This window comes from Suricata suricatta, chromosome 16 (genome assembly GCF_006229205.1).
Source record: "Suricata suricatta isolate VVHF042 chromosome 16, meerkat_22Aug2017_6uvM2_HiC, whole genome shotgun sequence".
Taxonomy (NCBI): domain Eukaryota; kingdom Metazoa; phylum Chordata; class Mammalia; order Carnivora; family Herpestidae; genus Suricata; species Suricata suricatta.
The window spans coordinates 51,088,109-51,115,158 of record NC_043715.1 but is presented as its reverse complement, the minus strand read 5'-3'; the positions used below and the strand labels follow the sequence as shown (position 1 = coordinate 51,115,158).

At 56.6% G+C, this 27,050-nt stretch overlaps 3 protein-coding genes and 1 non-coding gene across 5 annotated transcripts; 1 reads left to right on the top strand and 3 right to left on the bottom strand.

Moving 5' to 3' along the window:
* Positions 1-48: 48 nt before the first annotated feature.
* Positions 49-22,437, bottom strand: PPFIA3 (PTPRF interacting protein alpha 3). 2 transcript variants are annotated; one of them, XM_029925018.1, is made up of 30 exons: positions 22,265-22,436; positions 17,880-18,134; positions 17,581-17,682; positions 17,036-17,200; positions 16,613-16,687; positions 16,220-16,294; positions 15,678-15,899; positions 14,392-14,538; positions 14,156-14,290; positions 13,682-13,765; positions 13,399-13,530; positions 12,608-12,670; positions 12,360-12,439; positions 11,942-12,086; positions 11,224-11,411; positions 9,806-10,028; positions 8,985-9,148; positions 8,726-8,853; positions 7,187-7,280; positions 6,634-6,715; positions 5,782-5,982; positions 4,241-4,303; positions 4,048-4,074; positions 2,847-3,022; positions 2,352-2,449; positions 1,969-2,144; positions 1,808-1,876; positions 1,405-1,576; positions 929-1,000; positions 49-842 (listed from the first exon to the last, which is right to left on the bottom strand). In XM_029925018.1, the coding sequence occupies exons 2-29, from the start codon at positions 18,117-18,119 to the stop codon at positions 942-944; spliced, it is 3,585 nt and encodes a 1,194-aa protein (XP_029780878.1). In that variant the 5' UTR covers positions 18,120-18,134; positions 22,265-22,436; the 3' UTR covers positions 49-842; positions 929-941. The 2 variants fall into 2 exon arrangements, with proteins under 2 accessions (XP_029780878.1, XP_029780880.1); XM_029925020.1 differs by lacking the exon at positions 4,048-4,074 and having other exon boundaries at positions 22,265-22,437.
* On the bottom strand, positions 6,821-6,927 carry LOC115281308. The gene has a single exon (XR_003904222.1). It is a non-coding gene; the product is annotated as a U6 spliceosomal RNA (small nuclear RNA).
* Positions 19,759-23,570, top strand: C16H19orf73 (chromosome 16 C19orf73 homolog). The gene is given in 3 exon segments (XM_029924349.1): positions 19,759-19,764; positions 22,947-23,051; positions 23,053-23,570. Coding segments are annotated over 3 exon segments (297 nt in total). The 3' UTR covers positions 23,239-23,570.
* On the bottom strand, positions 23,500-26,742 carry LIN7B (lin-7 homolog B, crumbs cell polarity complex component; the record flags this gene model as incomplete). The annotated part of the gene is made up of 5 exons (XM_029924348.1): positions 23,500-23,608; positions 23,931-24,094; positions 25,396-25,605; positions 26,242-26,313; positions 26,590-26,742. Coding segments are annotated over 5 exons (621 nt in total), but the record flags the coding sequence as incomplete, so codon positions are not given.
* Positions 26,743-27,050: the final 308 nt, after the last annotated feature.

Below are 27,050 nucleotides of genomic sequence, written 5' to 3'. Positions count from 1 at the left end.
AGGTCGGTTCCCTAAGGTCCTGACAAATAAATCAGTCAACACGGGGGCTTTTTGAAACAGTTCTCTTTACCCGTGATCACTGAGTGACGCCTGGGACAGGGAGGCCGACCAAGGGTCTCGGGCGAGGGCTCCCCCACCATCCTCCCAACCCCCACGCCACGTCGCCCAGTGGCATCCTGGAAAGAGGATTCTCCCATGCAAACCCCGGAGCCGGAGGGGAACCGGGAGCGCAGTTCTGCACCCCCTACCCCCGGGGCACGGACACGGCCACAGCACGGGGGGCGGAGAGGCCCCGGGGACACGAGACACTGGGGAGGAAGAGGGGACTCCGCCCGCAGCTGACCCCAGGCACCGGCGACCTGACTCGGTGGGGCGGGGACGAGTGGCACGTGGGGCGAGGCTTGTAGCAGCGAGTCCCCCCTCCCCTCCTTTCGGATGGAGAAGGAAGACTTGGGCCCCGCGACTGGGGAGGAAAAGGGGGAGTGGGCAGCCTCTCCTAGCATGCGGCCCGGGAGGGAAGCCCCGCTCCCTTCCCGCGGGGAAAGGGCCCCCATCTCCCATCGGAAACTGATCAATAAATTACAAAGTAGAGAAAAGGGAGGCGGAAGTTCGGGGCGGGATTGCTTCCCGCCCTCTTCTTTCCCCCTCTCAGTCCAGTTCGTGTGGTTTGGTCCAGGCCCAGTCCTTTTGTGAGGCAGGGACGCGCACTCCCCGCTTGTCTGTACAGATGGTCCAGTCCGCGGCGCGAGCTCCCCCGCCCGCTCTCCCCGGCGAGACCATACTCTGGGCAGGAGGGGGAACAGCCCAGCCTCTGGAGGAGTCTTCCGTCCGAGGGAGGTCACCTGCATTGACGCCGGGGCAGGACGTGGAGCAGTGAAGATCCATTGTGCCGCCCCGAACCCCCAAGGTCGCCCCGTACAGTCCTCACCTGGAGGCCTACACTAGCAGGAATAGGTCCGGACCGAAACGCCGTCTGCCCGGGAACTCCCAGAAGTCTGGCCTGGAAGGAGAGCAGGCCGCGTGTTCAGTCTGGCGCGCACGTCAACCACACAACGCCCGCCCACCCGCACAGAGCAGGGTTTCTCTGATCCTCAAACTCAAGCATCCTCTCTTGGATTTTCCCCTCCCGAAGTGACAACCAACGCCAGTTTCCGTCCTTCCCCCCACCCCTGCATCTAAGGTGCCAGCGGAAGAGCTCATTTCCCACTGTGGAAAGGGAGTGCGGGATAATCCATTCCACACCCGGAGGTGTGGCATTCTGAGCAATCCATTTTTCTTGGGTCGGGGAGAAAGGACTAGGCCATTTCAGAACCCGGAGGGAGGCTTCTGGAAGGTAGACTTGGCCCTCTTCCACCCCGAGAAAAGGGAAAGGAGGAGGGGCTGCCACTTTTGGGAGCCGCCCACCTTCCGGCTGCAGCTTGCGGAGAGGGAGCCCCGGAGATCCCAGGGCCCCTGCTGCGGCCGAACGAAAGTTGGGGGGCAACATCTCGGCTGAGTCGGGGGTTACGCCTCGGAGGTCCTTCTCTCGGAACATCTTCCGCCAGGATGGAGAGCGGCTGAAGGACTTGGCGCTGTCCTAGGTGTAGGGGCCGGGCAGACGGTGAGGGACGAGGGCCGGGCCCAGGCTCAGCCCCTTCCTTGGACTCCAGACCCCTAGGATCTCTTCTCGCCTTTAATTCCGCCCCCGCCCTAGTCCCGCCTCCAACCAGGTCCTGCCCCAGCAAAGTCAAGCCCCACCCCTTCAGCTCTGACTCCTGAGGTGCCGCTAGGAGCTGAGACCCCTCCCCAGAGCGGCCGCTGCGCCCACCTCATCCAGCCGCCTGTCTGTACCCAAGGAGATGAGGTTGCTGAATTCCTTCTCCAGGAGCTGCCGGGCCTGGGGACCAGAGGTGAAAGAAGGGTTACAGCGTGCAGTCTGCGAGGTGGGGCTGCCCAGTATGGCCCAGTATGGCCTGAGCGGTAGCTCACCTGCGCATTCTGTGTGGGGATCTGCAGGAGCAAGGCCAGGTCGGAGTAGTCGAAGGTCTCGTCCAGGGCGAGAAGCGCCCCGTGCACCCCGCTCTCCGTGAGGTTCGTCGCGAATTCCTTCAGTCCCAGTCCAGACACCCAACCCATGACCCGCTCATTGGACCACACCATCACGTCTGGGACAGAAGGGACTGTCAGCTGCTAGCTGGTCCAATTACCCCCGTTTCCTCACCCTGGCCACGCCCCCATACTGGCTCCACCCCCTCACAAAAGGCCCCTCTTCTGCCTCCCCAGGCCCCTCTCTCCCCTAATCACACATCCTACCCACCCGTCCCAAAATCCTGCACCCGGCTCCTAGGGGGGCCTTTAACACTCCTACTCACCTCGGATCTGGGTCTGACTCTCTTCCCGCCTCCGCTCCAAGTCCTTCCGGTCGTAATTGAGCCGTTTCAGGCACATGATCCCATAATGCAGACTCACCCTGAGTGGTAGGGAAAGTGGGGCCACAGATGAGCCTTCACAAGCCCAATGGCTGCCGCTTCCTCCCTCCCCGTTGGCTGCGGTCTTCCGGGAAAGGCTGGGGAGTTGTCCCACGGGGTCAGTTTTATGGACTGCTGACCTTCCCAGGAGTTGGGGTGTTTCCAACAGGCAGGCCCTACTGGAATGGGGTGAGCTAGCCATGTTTTTCGAGGATGTAGACTTTTCCTAGTGAACCATCTTATTTGTGGAAAGGGCATGGAAGTCAGGGTTTCCTGAAAATCCAGGCTAAAGGGCCACGGATAGTCCAAGAAATTTCCCTTCAGTAGTCCCACTGGCCAAAGGCTCTCTAGGAATGAGGCGCCCCCTTGGACTGTCCCCATTGGCCGGGAAGCCCCCACCTGTGGAAGCTGTCCACCATCTTCAGTTGGCCCCGGAGCTCCTTCTTGTTAAGATGATCTAACATGCGGGCATCCACCAGCGACTCCATGAAGTAGCTTCGGTATTGGGGCAGCCCCAGGCTGGGCAGCCAGTCGTTGCCCACCCACTCGTGGTTCATGTCACCATATGCCAGGATCTGGGGCCGTGGGCAGGTGGAGGAGGGGTCAGGCCCTCTGACCCCTTCCCATGTATGTATGAAAGGGTACATCCCAGCCCCGGACCAAAGGTTGTTCCCCACCCCCCACCCCCTCCACGCCACATTAGGACAATGATCAATCTCTGCTTAGGACAATGGACCCGTCCAGTTGTCTCCTGCTCCTTCAGAATGATAGACTAGACCTTTGCCTACTCAAAAGTGGGGACCGTCGGCCCGCAGCATCAACACCATCCATGCACTATTCTGGACCTGCCGAATCTCAGACCCCACCCCAAGGCTACCAAATCAGAATCTGCATTCTCACAAGATCCTCGGGTCCTTGACCAGCACAGTGTGCGAAGCACTAGTCTAGCATTGTCCCAGCTATGAACAATGGATTAATCCAACATCACTACTCCCCCAAGCTAGGACCATGGATTCTTCCCACGTAGCTCTCCCCTCAACAAACGATAATGGATCCATCCACCACTCAGGTAGTTTCCAAAAATACTAATGCTGTATCTGGCCCAGGACAATATTCTGAATCAGCCCAAAGTCTATGTCAGGGGAGTTCAAGCCTCCACCCTTCTTGAGAACCAAGCGTAGCTCCTCCTCTGCCTCCTCCCCAACTTCTCAGCCTGACCTGCCCCCTCCCTATTTTCCCATTTGCCCCAGTACACTGTACGGGTCCCACTCCAAGTCAGCCATAGAGAACACGGACTCCTCGACGTCTCCCTCTAGCGACAGCAGTGGAACCCCCCCCCCCCCCCGGAGCCCCACAACCCACGATAATGGAATGGCCCGTGCCCCACACTAACAATGGTTTAGTCCGGACTCTTAAACACCGACCCCCCACAAGCCACAATGAGACCATTCAAAGCCCAGCTCAGCACAGCGCCCCCCCCACCCCCCGCGGTGATGATGGACGCTCCTGCGAGGGTGGGGGCGGGGCATGGGGAAAGAGGGGCGTGCATGCAGCGTGCACAGCCTGTTCATGCGCCCACACACCGCCCCACGCCCCCTACCTGCTCCCAGCTGATCTCCTTGGTCTCCTGACCCGTTAGTGGGAAGAGGGGAGAGAAGGGGTGGGTTAAGGGGCAGGCGGACGGAGGGGGGCAGGAGGGACGAACAGAGAGACAAACAGCCAAAGTTTCACCCCCCACCACTCCGCGGGGAGAGTTAGTGCCACCCCCAAGGCCGCCGACAGGGGGCACTCACAGGCTTGGTCGTGGCCGTAAGGGATTCCATCTCCTCGTGTGTCATCCACACGTTTCCTGTGGACTAAGGGGCAAGAGGTGTTACGGAGGTTGAGAGACGGCTTGCGGGATAGGGGAGGGGAGGGGGTAGTGATCCTACAGGCCCAGCCCAGGTCCATTTATATACATTGTGCTTTCTGCCTTGGAAAGGCCAGCCACTGCTCCGGGCCAGGCAGTGAAAGAGAAAACAAATTATCACTTATTGAGCACCTGCTGTGTACCAGGCAAAAGAACATAGACTTTGGGGGGAGCCTGAGTGGCTCAGTTGGTTAAGCACCTGACTTTGGCTCAGGTCATGATCTCGCAGTTTGTGAGTTCAAGCCACGCATGGGGCTCTCTGTCAGCACAAAACCTGCTTCGGATCCTCTCTCCCCCTCTCTCTCTGCCCCTCACTCGCCTGTGCACTCTCTCTGTCTCTCTCAAAATAAACAAATAAACTTAAGAGGAAAAAAAAAGAACATGGGCTTTGGGGTCAGACAGGTAAATTGCTGGTATTTCACTGTGCGGTCCTGGGCACATCACCTGACCGACCTCACACAGACGGACTCGGAACGAGGCGTCAGGTGCAGCAATGGGACAGAAGCTTGGAGGGGGCAGGGGGGAGGGATACACGGATGCGTAGTCACATTTATTGGGCACCTGCTCCCCACAACCCCGCGGGTTAGGAATTCATACATTGATTCAAAAACGTTTACGTAGCTTCTCGCGAGTGCCCAGGCACAGTTGCAGAAGCTGGGAAGCACGAGGGAAAATCTGACAATAGACGTAACAGATGACAGTGACAATAATGGTAACGTTCTTGGACATGAGGGCATGGTGGCCCGAAGGCGAATGTTCTTATTGTTCGAAGACGCCCTGCGGGAGGTAAGTTTTCAGGCTAAGCAGGAATGGCCCTCGCAAATTACATTCGAGGGCTTCAGATGAACATGCGCACGCGTGCGCACACACACAGCAAGTAGGGCAAGGAGTGGACAGTTGCTGAATTAGTTTCTTCACCGATCAAAGGATAAAATATTAGAAGGCAATGAACACTATGGAGGACGAAGTGTTAATGTGTTGGGGCGATGGGCAGGTGAGCAGTTCTCCGTTGCTGAGTTAGGGAAGCCTCTTGGAGGTGGGGACATTTCTCCTCAAGGATGAGGAGAAACAGGGCAGGGGAGGGGGTGCTCTGAGGAAAGGGAGCAGCAGGTGCTAAGGAGCGGAGGGGGTGGGGGCGCGCTCATTAAGGGGTTTGTAAGGAACCATATGAATTCAGGTTTTTCTCCAGGATGGGGGTCCCTTCTGTATAAGACAGAATGAGGTTTGGGGGTACAGGGGAGGAAACCTCCCCCACCCCACTCCCTGCTCCACCTCTCAAGACCCCAGGGAGAATCCAGGTGAAAGATCAGGGGGAGATGCTCTGAGAGACCGGGCTGGAGCAAGCGAGCCCAGGATTGGCTAGTGTGAGGACGAGAGGCGGGGCCCTGAGGCGGCAAGGCCTGGGATTGGCCTCCGGACACTCACCGTGCGGGAGGAGGCAGGCGCTGAGGGCGAGGTGAGTGAGACCATTTCCTGGATGGCGAGGCGCAGCTTGAGCCGGTGCAGGGGGTTGCTGATGCCAATCTCCCGCTGGATCTCCGTGTCTGACAGGTTGGCCATGATGGCCCCGCTCTTGACGTTGGCCCGGCAGGCGGCCACATACCATGCGGGCATGCCTACCCACAGCTGGGCAGGAGGAGGGGGCAGGAGGAGGAGGAGAGAGAAGAAAGAGGCGGCACACAGAGGTAGAGACAATATGGGGGAGAAACCGGAGAGACGGGAAAGAGAAAGAAAAGGAGAGAGAGGGAGACAGAGAGGCAGGAAAGTTAGGGGTGAGGAGCAACAGAGAAGGGGCAAGGCAAACAGACAAGAGGGCGCCAGGGAGAGACACAGCAGGGGGGAAGGGGAAGAGTCAGAGGGTTAACACCACAGTCACAGGGGAAGGAGGGGTGAGGAGGGGCATACAGAGATGAGAGAGAGATAGGGAGAGAAAGAAGCCAACATTGGGAGAGAGACATGGGAAGACCCAGAGACGTGGGGAGAAATGTGGGGAATGACAGAGACACAGAGATGGAGAGGGAGACAAAAGAGCAGATACAGAGAATCCCATACAGTAAGAGAGAGACATGGGGAGACAGAGAGAGGCGGGGGGTGGGGGGAGAAGAAGCAGGCAGCTCTTTAGATGGAGAGCAAGGCTGACCTCTCCCGGGCCATCCCCCTCTGCCCACCCCCCTCTGGGCTAGGAGGAGAATGTGAGGTGGCGCTGGGCAGCACCCAGTGGCAGGGCTGTCCCAGGAGTTGGAGATCGAGATCAGGGCAATTTCTGGGCCCCGGTACCTCCAGCCAGGAGACCACGGTGGGCCCATCCCAAGCAGCAAAGGGCAGGCCCTGGCGGCAGGCTTCTTCCAGAAGTTCGTGCCTGAGGGACAGAGGCTTAGGGCAGGAGCTCGCAGCGGTGGAGACCCCCCAGCCCTCCAGGACGGGCCCCTTCACCACAAGTCCCCACCCCCGAGCCCTTTTTTGTTTTTTCATGGAACGCTTTGTGAATTTGCACGTCATCCTTGCTCAGGGGCCAAACGAATCTTCTCTGCAGCGTTCCAGTGTTAGTGTATATGCTGCCAAAGTGAGCATCCAAAGCACTTTTTATGCAAGTAGAAAACTTGGAAGGAGGTTTTAAGAAAAAAAAAAAAAAAACTGAATCTCTGTAAGTGGTCTCCCCCACCCCAGTCAAGAAAGAAGAGGAAAAAAATTTAGAAAAACTCAGGGGGTTCCCGAGTTCTTAGGCCAGCAAACCCCCGCTTCCAGCATTTTCTTCTCACATATGACCACCAGCCCTCCCTCCCCCACCACACACACACACGCACGCACGCACGCACACACATGCACTCACTTCCTCTTGTTCCTCCGGTCCTTGTCTCCCGGGCCTGTGAGCTTGGCTAGTCCCAGAGGGTCCGTGGCCAGTGTCTCGTCTGAGGGTGTCCCTGCTGGAGGCAGGGAGGGGCCAGAATTTGGGAGTCTCAAGCGGGAAGGAGACTCTTTGACGTTGGGGGGTGCTGGGGAGGATGCCAGGGAAGCAGAGGGCCCGGGGGAGTCGTAAACGAGGCCCCAGAGAGGGAGCGATAGAGCCAAGCAGGAGCCAATATCACCTCCCGGGGCAGGGTGGTGAATTGGAGAGAGCCCCCAAACGGGGGTGTCTTCCCGGGGCTGGGCTCTGCAAGGTGGTGACTGTTTAACAGCTGGCTCCCTAGGGAGGGAGCGGGTATTCCTTGGTTTGTGGTGTTTCTGGTTTCCGTGGTAAAGAGTCCCACCAATTTCAAGCCACCAGTGTAACAGGAAGCGGCTCACAAAACGCCTGCAAATTGGCTTTCACAAGGCAGTGGGAGCAGGCTCCAGCACGCCACTCGCCCTGCCTTCAGGTGGCCCTCTCTCCTGCTTGACTTAAAAAACAGGCTGGGGTGCCTGGGAGGCTCAGGCAGCTGAATGCCCGCTCTTGATATCGGCTCGGGTCATGATCTCATGGTTCCTGAGTTCGAGCCCCATGTCAGGCTCTGGACTGATGGTGTGGAGCCTGCTTGGGATTCTCTCTCTCCCCCTCCCCTGCTTGTATGCTTTCTCTCTCTCTCAAAATAAATAAATAAGGAAATAAATACATAAATAAATAAATGTAAATGAGAGGCACCTGGGAGACTCAATTTCAGCTCAGGTCACGATCTCATGGTTCATGAGATGGAGCCCTGCACTGGGGTCCCCGCTGACGGTGTGGAGCTTGCTTGGGATTCTCTTCCTCCCTCTCTCTGCCCCTCCCCCTGCTCCTGCACACACACACACACACACACTCTCTCTCCCTCTCTCAAAATAAATAAATAAATATTTTAAAAACACATAAATGAGGGCTGACTGGGTGTCTCAGTAGGTTGAGCATCTGACTTCAGCTCAGGTCATGATCTCACAGCTCATAGGTTCAAGTCCCACATCACTCTCTGTGTTGATAGCTTGGGGCTTGGAGCCTACTTTGGATTCTGTGTCTCCATCTCTTTCTACACCCCTCCCCACCCCCACTCACACTCTGTCTCTCTCAAAAATAAATATTTTAAAACTTAAAAATAGGTAAATGAAATAAATTTGTTTAGCCTTCTCCGCACCAAGTCACAAAGGCAGGCGTCACAGTGCCTTCTCCTTGTCCCTCCTCCTTCTTGCTACCTCTGTCACGTCCTGCCCCTTTCACATCCTAGACTCAAATGGACGTCAAGTGAATTTGTGGAAAAGAAGAAGGAAGGAGGAGAGGAACAAAGGAAGGCAGGAAAGGAGGAAGGGAAGGAGGGAGGAGGGGAGGAGGAGAGAGAGGAAGGAAGGGAGGGAGGAAAGAAGGAAGAGGGGAAGGGAGGGAGGAAGGGAGGGAGGAAAACAGAATTGGCCTCAGGGTACTCACCCAGAGAAGAGCTGTCCCGGCCTGGTGGTCCTATTCGCCCCTTCTCCTTCTTGCCAAAGAGACGGCCTATGGATGACTTGATGCTCTTCTTCTTGGGGGCTTTGTGCAGGGAATCTGGGGTGCCTTCACTGGGTGAGCAAGACAGAGAGTAAGGGCACACTCCATCTAGGATGTCTCCTCTCCTCCCAAGTCCTTGTCCATCTCCTGATACATCCTCTCAAGCAAGCCCCGCCCCATCCCATCTTTTGTCTCTGCTGACCTTCCCCGTGAAGGCCCCCCATCTTCCAGGGATCCTGCCTGCAGTGCCAAGGCCTGTGTCATTCTCTCAAGGCGGGCAGAGCGGGGAGTGGGAGGTGGGGTGTCTCCTGGGATGGCTGGTCCTTCGCCTCGTGGAGCCCCAGCTTCCTCTTTGGGGACATGATTCTGGGGACAGAAAGGCAGAGATGCTGAAATGAATTGGAGGGGTCATGTCGGGAGCTCTTTATTAGTTGGGGTGTCTACTAGGGAGTGTCTGGGATGGCCCTGGTTCTGGGTACCATTTCTGAAGTTAGCCTAGATCAAATTGGGGTGAATTGCAGAAATATAACAGCAATGAGTCCCAGTGGAGCTTGACCAGTGTTCTTCATGTAGCCTAGCTTCTGGTGTCAGGAGTGGGATCGGCTCTCTGCTCAGACTCAAAATCACATGAGTTACACATTCTGGAAGCTGTAAAACTGGGTTTAAGGCAATAAAATAGGACTAATATGTCTATTCTTCCCCAAAGTCAATTCTGAGGATCTAATGGTAGTTCTCAAATGTATGTTTAGTCACAGAAACATTAAACAAACAAAAAACCTATGCAGAAACTTAATGCATAAAACGTGTAAAAGCAGGTCAGATTTGACTAAAGTTCAAGTTAAGGTTTATAAACTCAGTAGCTCAGCCTCCCTTATGCCCTTTAAGTTGGAAATCTTAGGGAGAGTTAAGGTTGCTTTTGAAAATCACTGGTGTGAGGGGCTATTGTTGTGTATTTGTTGGGGAGCCCTGTATCCGACCTCCCCCTGGCCACCCCACCAAATGAAGAGATTTCAGAACACTCACAGCTTTGTCGGTGCCCTCACGGGCAGGGCTAGGGGGAGCCAGACGGGGTGTTGAGTGACCAGAACTGGGAGGGGAGGGGCTGGCAAGGGTAGAGGTAGTGAGGGAGGGGGGCAGTGAGCAGCTACTGCGGTAACGGCCCAGTGAGTCCAGGCCAGAGCCAGACACCCGGCTCTCCAGCTCCTCTGCCCTTTGTTCTGTTGTCTCCTTCTCCTCTTGGATAAGTCTAAGGAGGGAAAGGGGGAAGACTGCATGAGAGGACAGAGGCAGGCAATGGGAACACAGTCTGGGGATCAACCCCAAAGGGCCAGGAGGGCTTGGAGGGGCAAAAAGAATTATGGGGAAAGCACAATGAGGGTAGAGGGTCCTGGTGGATTCATCAAAGCCTCATGGGTTCAACGGGAGTCTAGGGATCATGATAGTCCTGGAGATCATGGAGGGATGAGGGATAACAAGATGATTAGTGTCTGCATCAAGGCTACCACGGTGATAAGCACATGGTTCTGTAAAGTCATAAACGTTACAGAGCAGGAGGTCAAATTCCAAGGAGGAGCAAAAGAACAAGATCAGAATGAGATCAAGGACTCTGAAGTCAACTAGGATCTGGAAGATCATGGGGTCATTTGGTATGTGAATCGATGCCTCAACTCAGAATGAATGACTCTGGGTTGAACGTGGTGGTCATGTTGGTATATCTGCTGAGACCCATGTAGAGTCGTTATTAGAAAATTGCCAAATAGGGCAATTTCTGGGAAATCAAGGTAGTCTTTATGGCAGTGGGGGATTTGTAATAAATTGAGGAGGGGTGCCTGGGTGGCTCAGTCAGTTAAGTGTAATAAATTGAGGATTCTTGTTATATTAGGTAAAAAAAATCTTAGTATCTTGAGTTGAGGTCCTTGAAGTATTCGGGTGAGATTCTTGGTGTTTTTGGATTGAAGATCTTGTGTTGTGTTGAGATTCTTGGGATACGGGGGGGGGGGGGGGGGGGGGGGGGGGGGGGGGGGGGGGGCTCTAGGCATTAGTTGTGTGAAGCCATGACCTCCATGGGGTACTGGGGGACTCCTGGTGTGGTGGCTTGAGAACTTTGGTATTTCAGGATGCAGCCTTTGGTGAACTGGGAAATTGTGAATACTGGATTGGGAATAGATAGAAAGATGATAGATGGATACATAAATAGATGGATAGATAAAAGAATCAATAGATAGATAGATAGATATAGATAGATAGATAAGAGAGAGAGGGGAAGCAGATAACATAGGAAACTTCTGGGTGTATCCTGGGGTATCCTCATTAGTGGAGGGAGTGTTGGGCTGGCGGAGTTCCTTGAAGAGAGTGGGGGAGGAGATGCGCTCAGACCTTCAGATCAGAGGCGCTATGGGGACAGCTCAGGCAGGGCAAAGAAAAACTGGGCCAGTGCTCACTTGATCTCCTTGTTGATGGCTTCCAGCTGCTCCTGAAGCATGATGGCCAGCGTCTGCACATCGGCCTGTCCACTGGGGGAGAGCAGCTCAGCCCCAAACATCCCCTCAGCCTCTTCCTCGTCTGAGCCATCCAGCTCCCCAGGGAACGGGGGTGGCATGGACCCCGCAGGGGCAGACCGCTCCCACTCCTGTCTCTGTGTGGGGACAGAAGGATGCCAGGTGGGTGGTGGCCAAGGTAGGCACTGGGTGATCTCTCACCTGTACTGACCTTCTCCCCCTTCTATGACCCTGCTCATGTCCCCTGACAATGACTGGCCTCACCATGTGATCCCACCCAGCTTGTCTCTTGACAAGTCCCTTGCCTCGACCAACCATGACTGTATCCCGTCTCCTGATTCTGCCATTTCCCTTGACCCAGCCCCTTTCCCTTCTTCACCTGCACCCCCACTGGAGGCTTCTATACCTTGCCCATCCCCCAGATACCACCCCTCTCCCCACTTCATCATTCCTGTGAAGTTCTCACCAGGTAGCAGGATATCCACGTGAATAGATGTCCGGGCAGGTGGGGGTGATGGGAGTTGTGGGAGAAAACGAAGACAGCATGGGTCCAGGAGATCCTGCTTCTCAGCCCAGCCCACTCCCAGAGCCACTGGATGCCATTTCCCACTGTTGCGCACCCACCCCCTGCTCAGTCCAGGCCCCAGAAGTGGCTGCTGACCTTGGAGGGCTCATCCTTGACCCCTGACCAGCGGCCCCTCTTGCCTGCCCGGCCACTGCCAGCCCCATAGGGGTCCAGGTGGGCACCAGAGGGCAATGTGGGTGCCTGAGAGTATCGGAGTTCCAGGGCACTGCCCGGGAGAGACCTGTGGGCAAGGAGAGGGCAGTCGGAGACCAAGGGGTCAGGAAAAGGGAAGAGAGGTCAGGGTTCATGGGAAAAGGCCTGGGGTCAGAGGACTGGGAGCGGGACTTGAAGACAGAGATCAGGAAAGGTCAGAAGTCATGAAGGCAGGTGTCAAAAATAACAGGAGTCAGTGGAAGCTTCAGGAGGACAGTGAGTGGGGGGTGGGGAAGACCTAGCGATCAGAAAGGTTGAGCTTGGCCAAGGGAGTTCCTATGGGCAGAAGGACTATTGTCACCTGGAGTAGGAGGACGGTGGCCTGCCCCGCAGCTGGTCGATCTCCATCTGCATTCGCTCCATCTCTGCCAAGAGCTGCTCCTAGAGGGAGAAAGTTGGAAGTATCATGTCAGAATCCGCCCTGTCCCTGAGAAACAGCCCCCCTGCACCCCCAGCATGGCTGATTCCACGCCCAGCAATGCCTGCTCTGTGTCCCTGGCCCTAGCCCCACCCCCCACCCCCCCAGGAGTCCTCTAAACCCCTCCTTACCTTGTTGAGCAGCAGTTCGTCCTGAAGCTTCTTCATGTTGGCAATCTCCTCACTCAGTGAATTCTGTGGAGGACAGGGGTGCAGTGAGGGGGTGGAGCCTGGAATGGACATGTCCTGGGGACTGTAAGTGTCCACAGACTGGCCGAAGGCAACCCATGGGAATGAGGTGGGCATGAATGGTGAGCTGGAGGACATGAGGGGGTATGGGGCCAAAGATGCATCTGGGGAGGGAAATTGCTGGGGAGCCCCGGAATTTGGCATCCTGTGTAAGAAAGATCCAAAGTTTGAGGGTCTAGGGTGCCTGGGTGGTTCAGTTGGTTGAGCGTCTGGCTTCGGCTCAGGTCATGATCTCGCGGTTCGTGGGTTCGAGCCCCGTGTCAGGCTCTGTGCTGACAGCTAGCTCAGAGCCTGGAGCCTGTCTTCAGATTCTGTGTCTCCCTCTCTCTCTCTGACCCTCCCCTGCCTACGCTGTCTCTCTTTCTCTCAAAAATAAATAAAACATTAAAGAAAAAATTTTAAAAAACAAAGTTTGAGGGTCCCAAGGGTCAGAGGTTTGGGGAAAAGCCAACAACTAAGGCTTTGGGTGCCCCAGAATTCAGCTCTCAGGGTGTTCAGGCCAGGTGAAAGAATGGTCCCAGCGAGACCAGAGAAGTCTGTTGAATTCGAGCTCGGGATGCCCAGATTTGAGATCTCAACTAACATTATGGGGAAAGGTCTGGGGCTCCGGGATTCCGGCATGAGGCGGTCCAGGATTCCAGGTTACTGGAGCCCTGGGTCGGGCGGAGGCACACCTTCTCCTCCAGCGCCCCCATGCGCTCCTTGAGGTGCAGCTGTAACCGTTCATTGGACTCGCTCAGCAGTTTGTCCACGGTCTCTGACAGCCGCTTGTTGTGGTCGTCGTTCATCTTCTCCCGCTGCCGGGCCTGCCCAAAGGACGGCGGGAAGGGGATGCTCAATGCCACCGAGCTCAGAGCACCGCCCCTGCTCTCACCTCCCGCCCCCCACTCGGCCCCCTCACCTCAGCTCCTCCCCCAGCTTCAAAGCCCCACCCTCTCCAGGCGTCCGCCCGCTCACCCGTTGCAGCTCCTGGTTCTTCTCCTCCAACTGGGCCTCCAGCTGCCGAAGCCGCTCCTCAAAATTCCCGTGACGCTCCTCAGCCTAATGGACGGAACCCCAAGGCATCTGACTTTGCGCCACCAGGACCCAGTCGGGCCCCAGGCCCCGCCTCCCCCAAGGCCGAAGGCCAGGCCCCGCCCCCGAGCTCCAGGCGCCTCCCTCTAAAGGCTGCAGACTCTGCACTAAGATTCAGGCCCTGTCCCTTCCTCAGGATCTGTTCTGTCTCCTTTGCGTTCAGGGCCGTCCTTTCAGTACAGACTAGAAAACGCCTCCAGGCCCTGCCCCGCGTTCCAAGCTTCTTCACTTTCCTAGACCCCGGGCTCCGACCCTTCCCCCAGAATCCCAGCTGCAGTCTCCTACCCCTCTAGACCCAAGACCCCCCCTCACCCCCATACCCCACACCCCATACTCCCGCCCCTGGCCTCTCCTCACTTTGTTGAGCGCTGCCACACGCTGGGCCAGCTGGGCCTCTATCTCGGGCAAGGTCTCTGCCTTCTGCAGCGTCTGCTGCAGCTTCTGCTTGGCGTCGTCCAGCCACTCGGCTAGCTGACGGCTCTTCTCTTCACTCTGAGGCAGGACATAGATGGAGAGCGGGGTGGGAGTGGGAGACGCTAGGTTACACAGGCCACGGCCTCGGCCCCATAACACTTCCCTGGCCATGACCTCACCTGCCGGTACAAAGACTCCTTGCTGGCCAACTCGTTCTCCAGCTTGTCATTGGCATCGTGCAGAGACGTGGCCTCACGCTGGGCACTCAGATAGCGCTTCTCCAGGGTTGTGATCCGCTCTTCCATATCCTCCCGCTGCGCAAGCGCCTGCGGAGGTGGCGTAAGTTCACATGGACTACAGCTCCCAGAAAGCCCGGGGGGTAGTGTAGGCTTAGAACCCGGGATCAGGCACCCCAGGGCATCCTGGGAAGTGAAGTCTCCGGTATCTGGGCATCTGAAAGCTGGAACCACACCTGCCAAGAACTCCCAGGAATAGCTAACGTTGAGACCCCGACCACCCGAGATTTAAAACGGTGGGACCACACTTCTTATCATGAGCTTCTAGGGCAGTACCATCTGAGACCTCCCCACATGGATAACCTAAGGTCCATGGATGGGAAGTCTTCACTCTTCCTGGCCCACTCCCTTCAAAAATCCAAGCCTTAGGGTACCTGGCTGGCTCAGTCAGTAGAGGATGCAACTCCTGATTTGGGGGTCATGAGTTCAAGTCCCACACTGGGGAACAGATCTTACTTAAAAAATAGTAAACTACTTTAAAAAAAACATCCAGGCCTTAGATTTTTCTGCAGCTTCTAGCACAGCCCAGGCTTAGAACCACAGAGCAAGTGCCCTAGGGTCTCATGAAAAATAAAACTCCCTTCCACGTGGAAGGCAGCATCTCCCAAGAGCCTCAGGTACCACCTAAAGTCGGTGGCCCACGGTCTCATGGGAGATGACCTTCTGTCTGGGAGCCCAGGAGGTGGGATCACACTTTCCAACAGGTCCCCGGGCCACCCAGGCTCAAAATCTGAGGCAAAAGTCCCAATGGATGAGGAAAAAGTGCTCACTCTTGTTTCTTATCCAATGACTTCCAGAATCTGTATCCTACATTTCCCAGCAGTCCCAGGGGCACAGGACTTAGGATCAAGGGGCCTCAGCCAGGATAGGGTGAAATGCAAAGGAATTCAACTTAGAAGCACAGGAGACTCTTCCAGCGATAACATAACTACGACCAGTTATTGACCGCCTATTGACCGCATGTGTCATGTGCCAACCCTCTGGCAAGGGTCATAAATCCCATTGCACAGGTGAGGAAACTGAGCCTTAGAAAGGAAGAGAGTCCACACAGCTTATGGACTGAATCCAGGCTGCACCATTCCTGAGCTCTGTGACTTTGGGCAAAGGGGGACGGGAGGATTAGGGGGAGGGAGGGGCAGAGGGCAGCCCAGCAGGGGCTCCGGCCTCACCTCCTTGAGGTCGCGCTGGAGCTTGGCGTTAGCTTCCTCGGCCTTACCCAGCTCGCGGTGGGCGGTGCCCAACTCCTCCTCCAGCTGGCTCATCTGGCGGCACAACACCGCCAGGCGCTCCCGAAGCTGGCACACCTCCGCACGCTGCCGCTCCAGGGCCTCCTCCAGCTCGGCTGTGCGCCGGTTCGAATCCCCGCCAGGACCAAGGCCGTTGGCAAGGGGCTGGAGTAGGGGCAGTGAGAGAAGAAGGGACAGAACCCAGAGTGGGGAACACAGAGATATAGAGAGAATACAAGGAAAAAGTTGACGGAAGGGAGGGGAATTAAAGACCACTATGGGTCCTGGAGGTCACAGAAGTTAGCTAGGTGACTTGTATCAGGGGTCAAAGTCCAGTAAGGGTCTTAGGATTTCAGATGTAATAGAGACATTGAGGATCATATCAAACATTAAAAGGACCGTCACAAAGTCAGGGGGCTGAGTGGAGGTCACGGGGATGGGGGATCCTTGAAAAGCAAGGGGAGGCAGGGTCTTCCACCCCTTACCTGCCCGTCCCCCTCCTTGCCGGGCTCCTCCAGCCCCGACCGGCGCCTAGACAGCTGCTCTCGAAGGCTCAGGGTCTGGGAACGAGAAAAGATCAGGACAAAGGGCTTCCTAGAGCCTCCAGCTCTACTTCCCACTGGCCCTGGTCCTGCTGAGGCCACCCCAACCCATAGTGTCTCTCTTAAACTCTCTGCCTTCCTTATATCTCTCCTTAGTCGCTCAGAATGGAGTCCACCCTTACTCATTCCCCTAGCCAACCGTGTCCTCCAGTCTTAACTTTCCCCATCCAACTATTTCCTCCGCAGTCGATTCGTGCTCTTAGCCCCAACCCACCTTATCAACTCCACCCCATTGGTAGCCCCTTAGTCCCGCCTCCCTCTTGGCCACGCCCCCACCTCCTGATTGCTTAGCTCCAACTCCTCCTCTAGCACCGCCACCCGCTCCAACGCCATCCGCAGCCGCTCCCGGACCTGAGGATGGGGACAAGACAGAGTGATATGGAGTTCAGACCCAAACTAGAACAGGCAGAAAACCCCTGGGACGGCCTGATAAGACAACATTAGCATTACTCTGTCTATAGTGGGTGTGCAGCTCCAGCCAGTTCCCAAGGCAGCCCCACCCACTGGTAGCCCCCACCAGATTTATTTTTCTGTTATCAGTCAGTCAAGTCCCAATCTGAGTAGCCCAATCAATCTCAGGCAACATTCTTCTCATTTAGGACATCCCCTATTAATCACAGCCAGAATCTGTCTTATGCAAGGCAGCCCCAACCAACCACTGGCTTCTGTTCTGCATCCAGGCTCTTCGGATTCTCATACCTTCTCATCCAGGGCCTTGTGATGCTCGAAGAGGGATTTTAGAGCCTTGAGTACCTCCACCTCGGAAGAGACCCCGCCCGGGGACTGGGCCTGGCGCTTTACCACGGTCATGCGCAATGACCTCTCGTGCCTGGACACCAGGCATTCCAGGTGTTCAAGGAGAAGCTACAGGGTAAGGTCATCGGGCCAAGGAAAAGAGGCAAGGGAAGAGAGGCAGAGTCGAGGACAAGGGTGGTCCAGACAGGTGGGGAGGACACACGGAGGAAGAGGTGGAGCCAAGCATAGGGGTGAAGGAGAGATGTCCGGAAAAGACGGAGGGATATGAAAGGTCGGGGCATGGCCAAGGAAGGAGTGGTGCAGGAAAAGAGAACCATTATGGAGATAGGGGAGGAAATATGAAAGAAGGAGGGAACCAGAGGAGACAGCCAGGCAGCGGTAGTACAGATAAGACGGGAAGGCAAGATGGATTAAAAAAAGATGGGTCAGGTCGCAACACCGCGTGGCCCCGCCCTCCCCAATTAGGCCCCGCCTCCCACACCCCTCACCCGCGTGTTGTTCCGCTCCGCCTTCAGCTCTGCAATCTCTTCCTCTCGCTCCAGCAGCTGCTCCCGACATAAGTTCAGCTCTTTCGTCAGAGCCGCAAACTCCTGTCCAGATGTGGGCAGGATTCAGACAATTAGAACAATCATTTCCCCGTGTCCCTCACTACATAGGACCGAAGTTTGAGGGCCCCGCCCCTCCCAGCTAAATCCCGCCCCCTTCTAAGCGCCAAGTCCCGCCCCTTCCGTGCCTTCATTGGTCGAGGTCCCGCCTCCCGCAGGCCCCGCCCCGGTCCCGCCCAGACCTGGGGCAGAGCGATGCTGAGCTGGCGCTGCAGGGAGTCCTTCTCATGGCCCAGCTCGCGCAGCCGCAATTGCGCCGTAGCCAGCCCGTCCTGCGCCTCGCGCAGCGTCTCCAGCAGGCGCTCGCGCTCCGTGAGCATCGTGACCATAAGGCGCTCCAGCTCGCCGCCCGCCTCGTCCGGGCCCAGCGCCGAGCCCCGCCGGCCATCCTCGCTGATGGTGGGCATCACCTCGCACATCATGGCGGCGGTGCTGGCCTGCGGGAGTGGGGAGGGGGCAGGGAACAGAGACCGGCCTCGTCGAGACACTGGCAGAGAAACTGAGGCACGGCCATTCGGATACTACATGGTGAAAACAGGCGGGGCAACCCAGGCTTTGTACGGAAGAAACTGAGGCCCGTCCACTGTGATCACGGGACAGGATACACTGAAACCCCATTGCTCTCACGAAATCAGGTCTAGCTGCCTGCGTGACAGCATGTGGGGAAACCGAGGCTAGACTCCATCAGGCACTGGCAGCAAATCTAGGACCAGCCTAATCAGAGAAACCAAAGCCAGGTGACCCATTGCCTGAGTCAATATAGGAAAATCAGTCTGTCCCTGTTCTGACCCTGCTGGAGGCCGGCATTAACCCCCTGCATGAGTGAGAAACTCCAGGCTCAAAAGAGACCCATGCGTTCAGGAGGTCAAAGAACTAAGGTCACAGAATTAGGTCAGTGGCACCAGTATAAATCACAGTGATGTGACCTATACAGCCCAAATCCTGCCCTCGATTTCCCAGATATCTGGACCCCAACTCCGGAAGAATCTAAAAAGAACTCCACTTGCTAGCCATCTCCCACAACTTAGGAGTCCAAGATCCAGCTCCCTCCTATCTCAGGTCACAGGAGGCTAGGTCCCCAATTCCCCTCTTTCCCCTAGACCCAGAAGTCTGAGCTGCCTCTTCCCCAATCCTGGGGGTCAGACAGGGACACAAGAATCTGAGCTTTCAGTCTCCAACCTCAGACCCAGAAATCCCAGCCTTCAGACCCCTCTTCCCCCAGGACTTAGGAGTCCAGGCCCCCAGGACCCAGGAATCTGGGTGCATGAGCTGTGGGCGGAGATCAAGGGAGGTCTCCTGAGCCACTCCTTCCACCCGCATCAGGTCAGACGGGTCCAGCTGGCCCGGTGGAAAGTAGGAGGGACGTTCCTTCTGTTCTCTCCTTTCTTTCTCTCCCTTCAGGCAGAAGCGTAACCAGTTCTGAGAGTTGATAGTTCCCAGCCCCACCCAGTGTGCAGACTATGTCCAAAACCTGGAACTGGGGTCTTGGACTCCAATGAGAAGAGGAGGAGCTGGAGGGCCCTGGAACCTGGGAGAGGAGGCAGATAGGTGCCTGCACCCTTGGTCTTTGAAGAGGTGCACCTGGCAATCTAGACACCCGTATGCCAGCACTCAGAGGGCAAACTTCACACAATATTTATAAGAAAGCAGGTCAAAACCAACATGGTGTCTAAAACCCAGAACCTCCTCCGGAGATATGCAATACAGGATATTTTAGAGAAGCCGCTCTAGAACTTCAAATGCACGGAGAAGGAAATAAAATTTAGCAAGGCTGACTGTAGAATCTAGAAAGCCATGAATACAGCACAGAGGGCAGAAAGGATATATGTTCCCACATGTAAAGTAAAATCCTCACATAGGGCCAAGTAGAGGGGCACATTCTAGAACCCAGGTCAGGAATCTTGAACCAGCCAAAATCAATCCAATAAAGTAAAGAGTATCTGAGTCACCCAAGAGTCCTGAATACAAAGAGGGAGCATAATGATATCTAAGAACATACCTAATGCAATGCATAACAAACCTAGTCAGGAGACAGAATCTAGAACGTGGAACCTACCGGGGATGCAGGTATAACAAAGAACAAAGCAGGGGTCACACTCTTAGCTTTATCATGTGTCTACATGATAGACAGAAGGCAGAAGATAGACTCTAGAATTGAGAAAAGGCCCTGGAGGTGGAAACAAAACCCTAGAAAGTAGCAAGGAGTTTGCTGGAACCTAGAAGTGCCTGGGGGAAGATGCAGAAGCATGCTGGGAACTGGGAATTTACTGGCATAAGGACTGAGCTGGCAAAGGAAGGGGGGAGAGATGTTCTGGAAATGAGGACATTTCTAGCTGAAGACTCCAAAAAGAGGAGATGAGCCTAGAGCCTGCTAAGAATGCTAAAGTGGCAGATGGTGGAGGAAGCCCACAATTTGCCAGAAGATAAGTTCTAAACAAAGGTCACGTTAGGGAAAAAATGGACAGAAAACGTGGGAATGGATGGGCCTAGAACCTAGTACCTGATCAAAGGGAAAATGTACAATATTTCAGTGGGAATCCTTTAGATTTAAGACTGTAGAATTGGACTGGAACCTAAAAGAGGAAAGTGCATTTTAGAATTGATAGCACAATTTAGAGAAAGGCTAGAGCCCATAATTGGAACACACATGTTCTAGAATGTAGAATGTCCCTGGGAAAAGAAGGGGAGCTAGAGCAATGCCAAGGATGTGGATGAGCCTAGAACACATCTAAAATAAAATTTTAGCAGAGAATAAGCAAGTTCTGGTTTCTAAAAATTAGGAACATGTGTGAGGAGAAGGTGGCATCAGAATTTAGCTTGGGGGCATTATCAAGACATTTGAATTCCTTAGGGAAATACATGGCTAGAATTTACCACTTAATCTAGAAGTTAGAATATACTTTGGGTGAAAATGGAACAGAGATTTGACTGAGTGTTCTAAGATTTAGAACATTGCAAGAATCTAGAGCATTGCAAGAGCATAGTTTAACCGGAAATATGAAAGATCATGGGTAGGTTCTAGGTCATCTAATGAATATTCCTCAGAACACATCTAAAGGAAGAGGAGTATATTTGGCTCAACAGCCTGAGAAGGTGTGCTCAGAGGATGAGACATCATGACGTAGAAATATCCTGATGGCGTGTTGGAAACATCTCAAGAAGCTAGGTCTCAGGGAAGAGAGTAGAGAAGAGAGCCCCCAGCACCTGCGATGATATGGAGATGAGGCAGGGGTTTGTTAAGGCCACCAGAGATGTCAAGTAGATGGGGTTTGTGAGGCTGTGGGAACCTGGGTTTCTAAGACTAAGAGCCAATGGTCTAGATACTTGGTGGGGGCCTGGACTCCTGGAGATAAAGGACAGGGATGGAAGCTTGGAGCTCAAGTCCTTGTTGGGAAGGAGAGTTGTGGCAGATGGCTTTGGTGGGCAGTACAGAAGCTGGGTTCTGAACCCCTGGGTCCCTGAGAAGATGCAGGACCTGGGACAAAGCATCTAGGTCTCCAAGGGGGGAAGGTGGGCAGAAGCCAGAGAAATGCACTAAGAATTGCATTCCAAGTCCCTAAAAGGGAGAGACTCATGGTGCCTGAATCCCTAAGCAGGCAGACTCCGGGGTGCCTGGAGCCTGGATATATTTGCCTGAGGGGCACAGGGGCAGCTGAACTGGGTCTCTAAAGGGCGCAAGAGCTGGGAAACTGGATTCCCAGGTCCTGAGAGGCTGGGGGCCACCAGCTGGGGTCTTTAGGCAGACGGAGTGGAGTGAACACTGACAAGGCTCCCAGAGCAGGTGGGAGCTGAATCCCTGGATGCCAAGGTCCCCAAGGTGGACTAGGCAGGAACATTCAGAAGCCCTGACTCCTCAAGAAGCAGCTGGGGTCCCAGAAACCTGGGGTGCTGAGGACGCGGCGGCGGAGAGACTGGTCAATGGAGCCCTGAGGCCCAAGTGCCTGGGTCAGAGAGGGCCCGGGTATCTCCGGGTCAAAGGCACGGCTGGGGGATCCCCGCGCCGCAGGCGCCCCCTCCTCGACGGCAGCAGCAGCAGGAGGTGGGGGAGGTGAGGCTGCCGAGTGAGCTGACCATGGACAGCTCCAGAGCGGGCCTGTGTCCAGGGCGGCTGCCGAGCCGGCCTGGACTGAGAGACGGGGCTGGCTGTTCAAGCCGGAGGGCTGGAGATGGGCAGACAGGGTGCACGAATAGGGGACTATGCAGACGCGACGGGGGGCAGCTGGCCCTAGCTGGGAGATCTGACACAGCCACAGCAGGTGTCTGGAGCTCCCGAGGCTGGGCAGAGGAGGAGAATGTAGGTCCAGAGGGGGCTTCCGGAGCTGAACTGAGAAATCCAGGCTCCTGGGCCCTGGACAAGGCGCAAGGCGGTAGGAATTCTAGGGTTCGGTTGGGGACTCTGGGAACCGGGAGGGGCACGCCTGAGTGTCCGGGGTTGGGCTGTGAATCTGGGCTCCGGAGCCCCCGGGTATAAAGAAGGGAGTCCAGGATCTCGGCAAAGCGAGGGAGGCTCGGTGAGGGGTCCCCGGGGTGGGCGCTGCCAAGCGGGTTGGGCCGGGCTCTTACCTACCTGGTCCGCGGCGGCTGCGGGCGGAGCTGGGCTGCAGGAGGGATGTGGGGTGGGGTGGGGGGGCCGGGCGGGGCCCCAGGCGGCAGCCGGGGCCCGGATCTGTGGCTCCGGAGCCCTGTCTCCGCCGCTCGCGCGGGCTCCGCGTCTCTGGCTCCGGCTTGGGCGCTGGGGACCCCCCTCCCCCTCACAGTCTCACAGCCCTCTACCCCCTAAAATAGCCCCCTGCCCCTATTACCGTTCAGCCTCCCCCCCGCGAGGCCGCAGCCGCCAGATCCAGGGGTGCCCACCAGCGCCCCCAAAATCCCACCTCCCCCCCAAAAAATTCCTTCTCCCTGCCCCCCCCAGCTCCCGTGCGGTCGTGGCCCCTTTAACAGGAGACTGACAGACGGCCCTAAATGGCCAATGGGAGGCGTCGTCGGCGCCGGCCGGTGGCTAAACCCCGCCTCCGCAAGGACTGGGAGGGGTCGCGCGGGCGGAGAGCGGAAGGCGGGGCTCAAGGCGCACAAGCCAATAAGCACGCGTCGTGCGGCGGCTGGGGCGGAAGGCGGAGCCCGGCAGGGGGATGATGTCACCTGGAGCTAGTGGCGCGCGGCGTGGAATGCGAGTCGCGACCCCGGATCACGGAGGTGGCGCGCGCCAGCCCTAGCGCCGCACGGGACAGGAGGGCTGAACCGGCGGTGAGGTGGGACTAAAGGTTGGATTTTAAGGCGGGGGCGGATCCCGGAGACACGCTCTCAGGTTGGAAGGTGGGGTGAATGCCGGGTCGGCGAGTGCACCTTATTCTGCACCCCCTGCGCCCACCTTGGGAACTGCACGCGGCACCCTCACCCCCCACACTGATGATAGTACGGCCTGCAGGGCTCCCCTGGCGAACGAAGCTAATGGTTCGCTCCACCCCGCCCACAGAGAGGCTGCCCACCGGCTCTGCAGCTTCTCGGGACTCCTCCGTCAGACCAACTACAGAAGGGGTTTAACCTTTGTCCTCAGTCTCTCTTAAAGGCAGGGGGCATCGTCTTCGGCTCTGACCCCCACTCAGACCCAGACAGGGTCCCAGCCTCCGCCTTGGACTTGTGCCTAGGAAGCCGGCCAACCACCGCCTTCAGACCTTGGGGGAAAGTCTCTGCCTCTGCTCTCTGGCTCTGAAAACAGTCTCTGGACTTCATCTTCTCTCCACCCACTCCCACATCTCAAGACACTCTAGCCCCAGGATGCAGGACAGACACACAGACACTCAGTGAGGGTCAAAGATCTTTAAATAGGAGCCGGTGACAATAAATACTGTACAGGGGAGGGAGGGAGGGTGAGGGTCCGGATCTGTGGTTTCAGCCTCGAGACTCCAAGGACCTGCAAAGAGGGGGAAGAGAGGGGAGCCAAGCTCAGGGGAGGGGACCTGGGGAGGCATGGGAGAGAGCCAGGCCTGGGTTTAGAGCCAAAGTCCCAGGGAAGTGGATTGAGGGATTCTGGAGAGTAGGCTGCAGATCTTGGGATGAAAGTGAGCTAGGAGACCCCAGAGGGACTTAGTGAGAGCCTGGGTCAGGGGTCAAGGGTCGGAACCTCAGGGAGGGGAGCCAGGACTGGGGGTGATGACCCTCAAGGTCCCAGAAGTCACTCTGGGGAATAAAGGAGGCAGCGGAGGCCGGAGGGGGTGTGGTGGCAAAGGGCTCACGAGTAGCTCTGGTGCTGCTGGCGCCGGCGAGCGGAGCGCATCTTCTCGAAGCGGGCCTCCATCTCCTCCAGCACGCGAGGTGTGTAGCGCACCACCAGCTTCACCGAGCCCTGGGCCGCCTTCAGCAGCTCCACTGCCTTCTCATGCTGCTCGCCCTCAACGCTCTGCGGGGTGATGCACAGACACCTGGGCCCGGGGCCTCCCACCCACACCCAGCCCGGACCCTGGACATGGGGCATACTGTCAGTGAGCCCAGGACACCCATGTCCTTCTGGGAGAGCCATTAACTCCTGGCTCAGCGTCCTCCCCCCAAACCTGCCAAGTTTTCCATGTCAGGGACAAGCCCTCAAAGCCCTCCATCACTGAGCCACAGCTCCAAGTCCATCTTTATCCCCTCCCTCCCCAAAGCCTGCTATTCCCCAGCCCCATCCCTCCTGCTCTGACTCCCTACTTTGTCCCCACCCACCTGGCCCCAGCTCAGACCTCATCCTCTCCCCCAGGGACTTTCACCTAGCCTCCTCCCTAGAACTTCTGGCCTCCAGTCTGAACCTTCAGTCCATCCCCTGCAGAGTTCCAAAGGGGTCCTTCTACACCTCCGTGCTGAGCCGATCCCTCCGCTATTCACAGCCTTCCCAGGGCTCCCCAGAACTCTTGAGATGAAATCCCAGCTTCTCGGGCCCTGAGTGGCTGGCCCCACGACCCCTCCAGTGGTGCCTCAATCTATTTCTAGCCACAGTGCTTTTAATTAACTACATGCTCAAATTCTCCATTAGAACCAAGCCCTTTCTGGGGCACCTGGCTGGCTCGGGTGGCTGTGTCTGACTTTTTTTTTTTTTTTTTTTAAGTGTTCAGCTCTTGATCTCAGCTCAGGCCGTGATCTCACAGTTCATGGGTTCAAGCCTCATGTTGGGTTCTGCATCGGCAGCACAGAGCCTGCTTGGGATTCTCCCCCATCCCCCATCTGCCCCTCCCTGCTCACATGTTCTGTCTCTCTCTAAATAAATAAATTTTTTTTTAAATCTAAAGAACCAAGCCCTTTCTGTTCAGCTCAGAGGAGTGTAGAGTCACAGCCCCGACCTACAACCCCCTCAGCTGATAATGCTCTTCTCTACCCTATTTGCCTGGAGAACTCCTCAGCATCCTTCAAAACCCAACTCAAATGTTCCTTCCTCTGCAAAAACTCTCCTCACCTACGCTGGTCTGGTGCCCCATTTAGGCTCTCATAATGCTTTGTGCTTCCATATTATTATCTCCCTGGGTCAAGATTATTTCAGTCCGAGTCTATCTCCCTCACCAAAAAGGAGTCCTTGAATATAGGAGCTGAGGCAAACTTCTCTCAGCATCTCTAGCAGTGCCCAGAACGGCGGGACAAAGAGGCAGTGCTTTAGCGGTGCATGTCGAATGAATGTCAAAAGCAGGGACTGTACTAATTCGAACAGTGGGAGCCCAGTCTGTCCCCACTCACCACGCCATTCACGGACAGCAGCTGGTCCCCGCGTTTGAGGCCTCCGTGGCGGTCAGCCACACCTCCAGGGATGACTCTCGAGATGTAGATGGGGGAGTTCTGCTCCTTGCCCCCCATGATGTTGAAGCCCAGGCCCTCATCGGTCTTGGGCAGCTCCACTACCCTGGGATGTGCATGGCCCTCACTGGCTGTGAAGGCAGCCACCGTGGCCTGGGAGAGAGAAGGTGTGGGGAGGTGACAGCCCCTCCCTGGTGAGGGGGCGGGCTGGGGCGGGGGGGTGGGGGTGGGGGAGGATCTGGGCCAGGGAGAGCAACTGAGGCCAGATCACTTTCCCCATGCACGGGGCACCTGCTACGGTTCAGCACAAGCTTGCTCTGTAATTAGTCCCTTTTAGTGCGTTCTGGAGGCTTCAGACATCAAAAAGAATGTCTCCATTTTCGTATGAGTGTGTCTTAAATACTCAACACTTGCCAATCTCGATTTTTAATGGAGAAAAACAAGGCCTGGAAGGAATTGAGAGCCTTCAGGGAGCGGCAAGAACTAGCATACAACTACAGTTTAGTGAGATTTCGGTGTTTAATGCTATTTTGCGGCATAGGTGTTAAAGGGTATCTTCTTGACAGGTACGCGCTACTAGTTTCCTCTTGCGGTTGCCAAAGATGCCTTTATAAGACATTTAAGTGAAACGTGAGATTATTTAAAAGATCAGTAAGTAACAGTAACGCTGGTATGTAGATTCGGCAAAAATCGTGAGGGAGGAAACAGGCATGGTTGACTTCAGGAAAATACTAAGCCAGACCATGCAGTTCAGTGGATACCGTGGGTGAAGGGGTGGGGGACACCTACCTTGGCCGTGGCGTGGGCCCGGATCTCAGCACTGCCGGTGATGTCCAGCGTGTCATAGAGTTGCTCATACACCTGGTGAGGACACAGCAGCGTCAGCGAGCCACCAGCCCCCTCCTCCTCCCTTCTAACACAGAGTCCAGGCCCGCAGCCCCTCCCACCCAGGGATCCGCCCCGCCCCCGCAACCTGGAGCCGGAGGAAACTACAACTCCCGAAGAAACCCGGAGCTGAAGCGCGGGCACCCCAAGGCGGGCCGCCCCCGGCGCTGCTGGGAGGCGTAGTCCCTGAGCTCGGGGCGACGGTCAGGACGGCGGCCGCCAGCCCGTGTCCCGGCGCCGCGCTGCTCTCACCTCCCGGATGGCAGAGCAGAAGCGGCTCTGCAGGACTCGTTGGAGGGCCTGCAGCTTCTGCGGGGGCAGCTCCCCGCTGCGCTGGAGCCTTTCGAGGAGCTCCACCGCCCGGGACACGTCTGCGCGGCGGGGGCGGGGCGCGACGACACAGAGTCAGAGACACGGAGAAGCACGGAGAGATGCGGCCAGAAACCAGTAAGGGCGAACGCAGACAGATCCCGGGAAAGACAGCCGAGTCTCAATCGGGCACCCGCAGAGTTGCCGGTGGCAAGGGAGACTGCGGCCAGCCAGGCGCCCTGCGCCCCAGAATCCCCGTACGCACGCAGGCAGGGCTGTGCGGTGGGCGCCCCTCCGGGACCCGCGAAACCGCGGACCCTCCCACACCCACGAACCGCCGACTCGCGGCGCCCCGCCCCGCCCACCCCCGCTCGATTTGCCCGCCCACCCGCGGGGGCCTGGCT

Excerpts from the sequence above, each read along its gene's own strand:
- PPFIA3 (XM_029925018.1), bottom strand. The coding sequence starts at position 18,119 with ATGATGTGCGAGGTGATGCCCACCATCAGCGAGGATGGCCGGCGGGGC. Across the intron at positions 14,539-15,677 it reads TCCAGCGCGACCTCAAGGAG|GCGCTTGCGCAGCGGGAGGA; the intron begins GTGAGGCCGGAG and ends CCACCTCCGCAG. Across the intron at positions 2,145-2,351 it reads GAGTCAGACCCAGATCCGAG|ACGTGATGGTGTGGTCCAAT; the intron begins GTGAGTAGGAGT and ends CTTCTGTCCCAG.